Below are 9,478 nucleotides of genomic sequence, written 5' to 3' on the forward strand. Positions count from 1 at the left end.
CAGAGCGGCTTCAAAAAAGTGTATAGCAATGTAAAATGTATGTATAGCGATTTTCTTCTTTACAGGCGTAGAGGTTAGGTTAGTTTTAGATTGTGGAAGCCTGTAGATTTAGAGAATTTAGTGTTAGGGTGGACTTCCCTTTTAAGGCTATGCAGTATTATTATTATTATACAGGATTTATATAGCGCCAACAGTTTACGTAGCGCTTTACAACTTGAGGGTAGACAGTACAAATACAATACACTTTAATACAGTAGGAATCAGAGGGTCCTGCTCCTTAGAGCTTACAATCTAAGAGGGAAGGTCAAGAGATACAAGAGGTAATAACTGTGGGTGATGTGCTGATTGAGAAGATAAATGTACAGTTGTTAAGTGGGGGCCAGATAGGCTTCTCTGAAGAGATGAGTTTTCAGGGATAGTCTGAAAGTGGATAAAGTAGGGGAAAATCGGTTGGGGTAGAGCATTCCAGAGGATGGGAGAGGCTCTGGAGAAGTTACAGAAGGCGAGCATGGGATGAGGTAACAAGGGAGTTTGAGAGTAGGAGGTCTTGGGAGGAGCAAAGAAAACGATTAGGTTGGTATTTTGAGACTAGGTTAGAGATGTAGCTGGGGGCCAGGTTGTGGATGGCTTTGTAAGTAATTCTGTTAGTATCTTGAATTTAATTCGGTGACTGAGTGGCAGCCAATGGAGGGATTGGCAGAGGGGTATAGCAGACGCTGAGCGGTTTGTGTGGTGGATGAACCTGGCTGCAGCGTTCATGATGGACTGAAGTGGTAATGGCCTATTTAGAGGTAAGCCAATGAGGAGGGAGTTGCAGTAGTCGAGGCGGGAGATGACCAGGGAGTGGATTGGAAGCTTTGTGGTGACATTGATTAGGAAGGGGCGTATCTTGAAGATGTTGCGGAGATTGAGGCGGCAAATTTTGGATAGTGATAGAATGTGGGGTAGAAAGGTTAGTTCAGAGTCCGGGATTACACCTAGGACCTTGGCGTGGGGAGATGGGTTGATAGTTGAGCCGTTGATATTGACAGAGAAATCAGGGGAAGTGGCACCTGAGGGAAGAAATATCATGAGCTTGGTTTTGGATAGGTTGAGTTTGAGGAAGTGATGTGACATCCAGGCTGATATGTCTGCTAGTAAGTTGCTAATGCGTGAGGAGACAGATGGAGAGAGCTGGGGGGTGGAGAGGATAGATTTGGGTGTCATCAGCGTAGAGATGATATTTAAAGCCGTGGGAGGCAATCAACTGACCCAGGGAGGTGGTGTAGATTGAGAAAGGGAGAGGTCCAAGAACAGAACCTTGGGGGACCCCAACAGAGAAAGGAAGAGGAGAGGAGGAAGTAGAGTTTTAAGTGACCCTGATGGAGAGGTGGGATAGGTAGGATGAGAACCAGCGAAGAGTACAGTCACGGAGACCAAAGGAGTGGAGTTTATTGAGGAGGAGGGGGTGGTCCACTGTGTCAAAGGCAGCAGAGAGATCCAGGAGAAGTAGTACAGAATAGTGTCCACTGGTTTTAGCCGTTAGTAGGTCATTTGAGAGTTTAAGGAGAGCAGTTTCTGTGGAGTGTTGAGGACGAACTCCGGACTGAAGGGGATCAAGAAGTTTATTCATGGTCAGATGGTCGCTTAGTCGGTTGTAGACCAGTCTTTCAAAAAGTTTGGAGAAGGCGAGTAAGGAGATGGGACGTAGGTTGTTGAGATTGGTGGGGTCCAGTGAGGGCTTTTTAAGTATGGGGGTGACTAGCGCATGTTTTAGAGAGTTTGGGAAGATGCCACAAGAGAGGGAGAGGTTGAAAATGTGAGTTAGAGAGTGTAGAATTGAGTCAGAGGGTGAGCGTAGCATTTGCGAGGGAGCAGGATCCAGGGGGCAGGTGGTTAGATGAGTTTTAGATAAAAGTTTAGCAACCTCAGTAATAGTAGCAGGGTTGAATGAGGGAAGTAATGATTGTATCTGTGGACATGGGTGTTGCATGGGGGAGGTTTTAGCGCATTGGCGATCTCCTCATGAATTGTATCAATCTTATTTTTGAAGTGATTGGCGATCTCCTGTGCAGTGAGTGAGTTGGTGGGTGGAGGCGGTGGAGGACAGAGTAGAGTGTTGAAGGTAGAGAAGAGTTGACGTGGACTGGATGAGAAGGAGTTAATGAGTGTGATAAAGTAGGTCTGTTTGGCAGTGTGAAGGCAGGAATAGTATTTTAGGAGGGCAGATTAATATTGTGTGAAGTCTTCCTGGATCTTAGTCTTATGCCACAGGCGCTCAAGAGCACGGCTACATTTTCTGAGACTTCTGGTGTCATCTGATTGCCAGGGTTGTAGCAGTCGGGGCCTAATTCTGCGTGTAATGAGGGGGCAAGCTTGTCTAGGGAGGAAGACAGTGAGCTGTTGTAGATGAAAGTGGCTAGGTTGGGGCAGGACAGATGTAAGATTTTGTCTTAGAGGTGATCAGTAGCAGAGTAGAGAAGAGAAGGGTTGTGGTGGCGAAGGTTTCTACATGTAACTGTTAGGCGGTTGGAGGGAGAGGAGGTGGAAGACAGGGATAGAGCAAAACTAATAAGGTGGCGATCAGAGAGTGGGAGAGGATTGTTGGAAAGGTTGCATGGAGTGCACAGATAGAAGACAAGGTCAAGGGTGTTGCCGTTGGAGTGAGTAGGAGCCTGTATCCATTGCTTCAGGTCAATCGCTGAGGTTAGACTGTGTGCAACATGAACCTTTTAGTTTTGAGTTTTCTGTTTTTATATGTAAGGCTATTGGATTTATGTAATGGTACAACATTTTTAAATGCTTGGCAAAATTAAATGTTAGAAGTCTTTACAGTCTAAACTTTGCAGGGTTATGTTGGGCAGGCCATTGGCAAATAACCATGTTGCGTCAGTACCAGCCATAAGGCTGCATTTACACCTAAGTGTGAGTGTTATCAGGCAATTTTGGAGTTTTTGCAGATTTTTTTAGGTGTGTTCAGGCTTGAGCATTTTTATTTTTGCAATAGAAAGCTGGAGGGAAGTTACCTGGAGGGAAATTCTATCAAGAAAGCCTAACTGTCCAAGAGTTTGTAGAGAGAAAACAAAAGGATTGGAGAGGGGACTTTTAAGGCACCAACAAAACACTTTAACATTTAAATGAATATATTAGAAGAAAATTTTATTGATACAAACATGTTAAAAATCATGTGAAGATAAAACATATTGCAGACACAAAAATGTCATATCTACAACAGAAGATTGTGACATATCCTATTCTGATTCAACATGTCATCACAGCAATACACGTTTTGACTAAAAGCAAGTCTTCTTCAGGGTGTTCTTTGTGGAGTATTACAATGAATAGGCACTACAAGACAAAGGTCAGTTAGTGACTCATTATACAAAATTATATATGAAAACAATTAAATCCAACATCAAACACAAGGATATATCTTACATTATTTGTGTAGAGAAATCAGATACGGATGCCGATACCAGCTCAACACACATCCAAGAATCAGGGGGCAATTCAAGGGAAGATATTCCTAGTGTATTAAAAGATTAATGTAAATGTCTCTCATCCAGCTAACCAGAGGTCCTCTCTGAACCTCTCTCCTTGAAGTTTTTAATGCTTTAGATGCAATCTATGCAGTATGTTTGTTATACTCACTTTAGAACCTAGGGGGTTCATCATCTGCATTGTGTAAAAAGGCTGTTTGAGCCTGTATGCACAGATCTTCCTCTTCCACTGACTCCAAAACCGGTCCGGAAAAGACAGTTACTGGAGTCAGGCTGAGAGTTATTTTTTTTTTTCTTGGGAGAGTGCATGTGATCAGCACAGGGCCAATCAGCACTGTCCAGACAGAGGGTCAGGGGTCCTGGATCCTGAAAGGGCAGCCAGTGCAGTATGAAAACTCCTACAAGCTTTAACCAGGCACTGATAGAAGTCACAAGACTGCTCTAACTACTGATGAGAAAAGGTATTTAGCCATTTATATTTGCTAAATTAATTGCATTTCCATGTTCTGTGTACTGTGGGAGACCAGATATAGTGAATGCAGGGTCCTGGGATTTGTAACACTTTAACCCAGTGGTTCTCAACTCCAGTCCTTGGGACCCACCAACAGGCCAGATTTTAAGTATTACCTTGGGGAGTTGCAGACTAGAATACTGCAATCACTGAGCAGCAAGTGATATCACCTGTGATGTATTTCAGCTATCTTGCAAACCTGGCATGTTGGTGGGTCCTGAGGACTGGAGTTGAGAACCACTGCTTTAACCACTTGCTTACAGGCCATTGCACCCCCTTCCTGCCCAGGCCATTTTTCAGCTTTCAGCGCTGTTGCACTTTGAATGACAATTGCGCGTTCTACACTGTACCCAGATGACATTTTTAAAATTTTCTTCACACAACTGGAGCTTTCTTTTGGTGGTATTTAATCACTGCTGGATTTTCTATTTTTTACTAAAAAAAAAAAGACCAAAAATTTTGAAAAAAAAATTTTTTTCTTACTTAGTTTCTGTCAGTAAATTTTGTAACCAAGTAATTTTTCTCCTTCACTGATGTGCACTGATGAGGCGGCACTAATAGACTGAACTGGTGGGCATTAATGAGGTGGCACTTATGGGCACTGATTAGGTGGCACTGATGAGGAGCCACTAATATGCTGCACTTATGGGCACTGATAGGTGGCACTGATGAGAACTGTTAGGCTGATACTGATAGGCGGACACGGCTCTTTACAGAGATTGGGGTAGTGCCGTGTCCTAGCAACACGGCACAACCACGATCGACACGCTGCGCCAATCAGCATTACAGAATGATTTCCAGCCTTGTCCTTAACACTGACACCTGTGTTAACGAGAGAATCACGACATGATGTCAGCTGGTCCTTTTGTGGCAGGGCTGAAATGCAGTGAAAATGTTTTTTTTTGGAGGGGATGAAGTTAATTTTCATGGCAAAGAGGGACTTTGCAATTCATCTGATCACTCTTCATAACATTCTGGAGTATTTGCAAATTGCCATCATAAAAACTGATGCAGCAGACTTTGTGAAAATGAATGTTTGTTCTCAAAACTTTTGGCCAGGGCTGTATTAAAAAGGGTCTTCCTTCAAATTAGTTATGTTGCCATATTTAACTGTATAACTTGCAAATGTCAAACAAACCATCTTTATATGATATAGGAGCTAGTATGATCATATAAAGTAAAAAGAGGTTAAAGGTACAGTTTGTGATCTTTATCAAGGCAAGTGTTACGGCTTTTAGAAGGGAAATCATGCCAATATCACCCGATTATGTCAAAGTCCAGGAGTGCCTAAATATTCTGTCATTGGCTGTCCTGTTTTATAAATATTTCTATAGATACACCTGATAACATCTATTTTCTCAAATAACATTATTAGTGTACCACCTCTAGGAATAAATGAGGAGATCTCAAGCAGAGGCACTTTAAATGCAGACCACCATTGCAAGGATCTGTATCAGCCTGTGAGCAGAATTGTAAAGGGTTCATTGCTTCCTATGTTTATGATCATGCAGCAGTGCTGCCAGCAAGAGAGACTTCCACAAATAAATCATTTTCCCATTTTGGCCTAAACGGAAGTGTGTTATTGCTCACAGAGTGCTTCTGACTAGAAAATAGGAATGGCGCTGTCCCTGTCTGCTGTGAAGTATGAAAGCAAATAAGTTCACACAATGATATTTTACACAAATACGAGTTCTGAGTAGTTAAAGCAAATGAAATATTGTTGTAAAGAAGCAGGGTGATATTAACTCCTAAAGGTGTAGAGAGTAGTTTTTTTCCTGTCAGTAAAGTTAATTAGCTGTGCTAATTTATTGCTCTTATGTGATAGCCAGTGGCGGCTGGTGCTCAAAATTTTTTTTTTGGGGGGGGGGGGGGGCGCAAACAAACTGAAAAATTCTGGAAAAAAAAAACATCAATTGCAGCCTCACTTTGTCCATCAAACGCAGCCACTGTGTCCATCAAACGCAGCCACTGTGTCCATCAAACGCAGCCACTGTGTCCATCAAACGCAGCCACTGTGCCTATCGAATGCTGCCACTGTGTGCCCCCCCGTCTGCCCGGCATCCGATCACAGCGCCTGCCGTTTCAGCCAATCAGGTGACGGGTAACAGACTCGAGCACCTGATTGGTGGAGAGGTGGTTCAGTGTTAGGAAAGCGAATATTCATTCGCTTTTCTAACACAGCTGGGTGAACTGCGAGCGCCAATTATGGAGCTTGCTGTTTACCTTTTTTGAGGCCTATTAGAGCCTATGGCTCTAATCAGGCACTTCAAATACACCCCCCCCTGCTGCTGTAATTCAGGCGCTCTGCGCCCGAATAGGGGGTGGTAGCGGCGGCCATGGATAGATTCATGTAATGCATGAATCTATCTAATGGTAAAAGAGGGGGTGGCGCCTGTGCACCCTTATGGACATGCCGCCACTGTTGATAGTGCTTTTAACCACTCAAAAGACTTTTGAATCCACAATTGTCTAGTTTTTCTTACACAGCCGGTTCTTGATTGAAATGTTTCTGCTGTCTTATGGCTTTCTCTAACTACAAAAAAGAGCCAGTAACCTCATCTGGTTGAATACTACCCTTCCCAAACTTACCACATTCCTCTGCCCCCAATGTTACATTCTGAGGCTCGATGGGTGTTAAATACTGTATGTCTCATCTGTATGTTGATCCAGCTGAAAAACTTTCCAGGAGGAATACCACGTAGTCTCATCTGACGATCATTGTGACTTGTCTGAATTTGAAGAGACATACTGTATATAAGCTTGGTGGTATTGCAGCTCTTTCATAAAGTCTACTATATGCCAGCTAAACTTCATAAACTTAACCTTAAACCTCCTGCCCTATACTTTTAAAGGCTAAAAAGTTGTAGTGGATTTGTTTCATACTAAGTACTCCTGTGATTGCATTCACACTTTTTGGTCTGAAGTTACTGCTTCCATGGATTGTCAGCTGGCAAGGTAATACCCAGCGTTTGTAAGCCCACAAGTTGTCTATTTGGCATATTGGGAGGATCTACCATTCTTTATGCCCACTAAAAATGTCTCTTGAGTTCTACTGTTTTATGCTAAAAAAAAATTACCCTCCTTGAAAAGAGAATACCCCCTTCCCTTTCACAATGGCTTTTCTTGATTAACACTAATTTACAGTCTCCTTTTGTAAACTAACGTATAAGCTAAAGCCGGCCATAGATGATGCGATTTTCTTTCCTGCAACCATGGGTTGCAGAAAATAAATTCTCTTGATTCCCCCCTCTGTTGTGTTCTCCTGGAGGGGGGAGGGGGCCATCCCTGCAGGGAGAACATACTGTGATTATTGCCACTGGCAATAATGGCATGAAAAATCCAACAGGCTGGTTAAATCATTTGAATCTTGGCTGGTCCCTGCTGAACCGGCTGAGATTTTAACCGTCTATGGGCGGCTTTAGAGGCAATATGAGACAATTTGATAAGAACTGGGGACCTTGGGTCTCCTAACCCCACACGCTTACGCCACTATATTTGGCCATGCGAGTGCCTGTTTTTCCGCCCTTATCCTTTTTTTTTTTTTTCCTTATGATATTCAGTTGGCTATTTCCACGTGAAGTCCAATGGTTGAACATCTTATTATGGTGTACAGCCCACAGTGAGTGTTGCAGTCATTCGCTTTTTTTATTGTATTTTTTTCTTTATTTTGTTTATTGCAAACATCAATAATTACCTTTCAAAATAATGAATGAAAAATATGACTCTTAAAGATCTCAAGACTTTCTTGCATGTTAGAAAGTTTTCTTAAACCAACTCCACACTCAGTTGTTGGGCCTGCTGTGTCCAGTGTATGAATTAGTAATTGCCAAGAAAGCTTTGTAGTATCTACTTTGTCTATTAGATATTTTGTTTTTCTAATGCAGTTTATTTCATTTGTTTCAGTTGATGGTAACACTTGGGCGCAGGTGATATCTTTGTACCCAACATTAGTGGAATGCATTACATGTTCGTCCTCTGAAGTATGTACAGCTCTCAAAGAAGCTCTTGTTCCATTTAAGGACTTCATGCATCCACCAGCAGCCAAAGTGCAAAATGGAGAGTCTTGACCACGTGGAATGATTTATATGGAAGAAATGACACAGAATCTACTCCAGATGAATGTTTCCTCCTAAGTGAAATTATTTTTCAAAAATAACTCATTTGGTGAACTAAACTGATCAGCCAAATTATGGCTTCCTCTTGACAATACTAATGAGCTCAGCCATTCATGAAAAACAAGCTTACTCCTCAATAAATGTCCCTGTGTGAGTAGCAGTGTGAGCCTTCTGAATATAAATTTATTAGGTGCAGTAAATTATCATTTTTGTTTCAAAATGGTGGGGGGAGGGGGGTTGAGGACTTGGGTAACAATGGTTTAAAGAAAACAATATGGCAAATCAGTCAAATTTAGTAGATTGGCAGTTTGATCCCTGGAAAAGTACAACTTGTACTTTACTTTATGCAAGACAATACTATAACATTCCATATTTTTTGTTAGACTTTGTAAACCAAGAGAACTGTCATATTTGTGTGTAAAATAAATGGTACAGTTCTGTAATAAATTGTCACATTGTTTAAAATGTTATGGTACTGGCAGTGAGTTTAGCACACGGTTTACATTTTGTATCCATTTAGTAATCTCTATATATATTTACACAAAAAGAAGACTGGCTTCATCTGATTAATTGTCATCCTTACCTGTGTACACATTATTATACACAGGTATCTGATTGCGTTGTTTGCAGATGTAAATGCAGTTATCTATGAAATGCTAATTGTCATATATTTTCAGCCTTTATCTAAGCGTTGGACTATAAGCGTTGGACTAAATGGAGTCAATGGTTTCAGGAATTTTTCTGTTAGAGAAACTTCCAGTTTGTAAGGCCTCAGGTTACTTACAGTGGGGAAAATAATTATTTGATCCCCTGCAGATTTTTTAAGTTTGCCCACTTACAAAGAAATGAAGGGTCTATAATTGTTATCATAGGTGTATTTTAAATGACAGAGACAGAATATCAACCAAAATTCCAGAAAAAACACATAAAACAAATGTTATAAATTAAGTTGCAGTTCAGTGAGTAAAATAAGTATTTGGGCCCCAAGCAAAGCATGATTTAGTACTTGGTGAAGAAATCCTTGTTGGCAAGCACAGAGGTAAGACGCTTCTTGTAGTTGTTTACCAGGTTTGCACCCATCTCAGGAGGGATTTTGGTCCACTCTTCTTCACAGATCTTCTCTAAATCCTTAAGGTTTCTTGGCTGTCGGTTGGCACCTCGAAGTTTCAGCTCCCTTTATAAATTTGCTATAGGATTAAGGTCTGGAGACTGGCTAGGCCACTCTATGACCTTAATGTGCTTCTTCTTGAGCCACTCCTTTGTTGCCTTGGTGGTATGTTTTGGGTCATTGCCATGCTGGAAGACCCATTCACGACCCATCTTCAGTGTTCTGCCTTAGGGAATAAGGTTCTCATCCAAGATTTTACAATACA

The 9,478-nt window shown here is 41.7% G+C and overlaps 1 protein-coding gene across 2 annotated transcripts in view; it reads left to right on the forward strand.

Annotated features, from left to right (window-relative positions):
- Positions 1 to 8,570, forward strand: part of MON2 (MON2 homolog, regulator of endosome-to-Golgi trafficking) — a 230,655-nt gene extending 222,085 nt beyond the window's left edge. For both annotated transcript variants that reach the window (XM_073620251.1, XM_073620252.1), the window contains one exon: positions 7,894 to 8,570. In XM_073620251.1, coding sequence (XP_073476352.1) covers positions 7,894 to 8,057 — 164 coding nt within the window. In that variant the 3' untranslated portion in view covers positions 8,058 to 8,570. The remainder of the gene's footprint in view (positions 1 to 7,893) is intronic.
- Positions 8,571 to 9,478: the final 908 nt, after the last annotated feature.

This window comes from Aquarana catesbeiana, linkage group LG03 (genome assembly GCF_042186555.1).
Source record: "Aquarana catesbeiana isolate 2022-GZ linkage group LG03, ASM4218655v1, whole genome shotgun sequence".
Taxonomy (NCBI): Eukaryota; Metazoa; Chordata; class Amphibia; order Anura; family Ranidae; genus Aquarana; species Aquarana catesbeiana.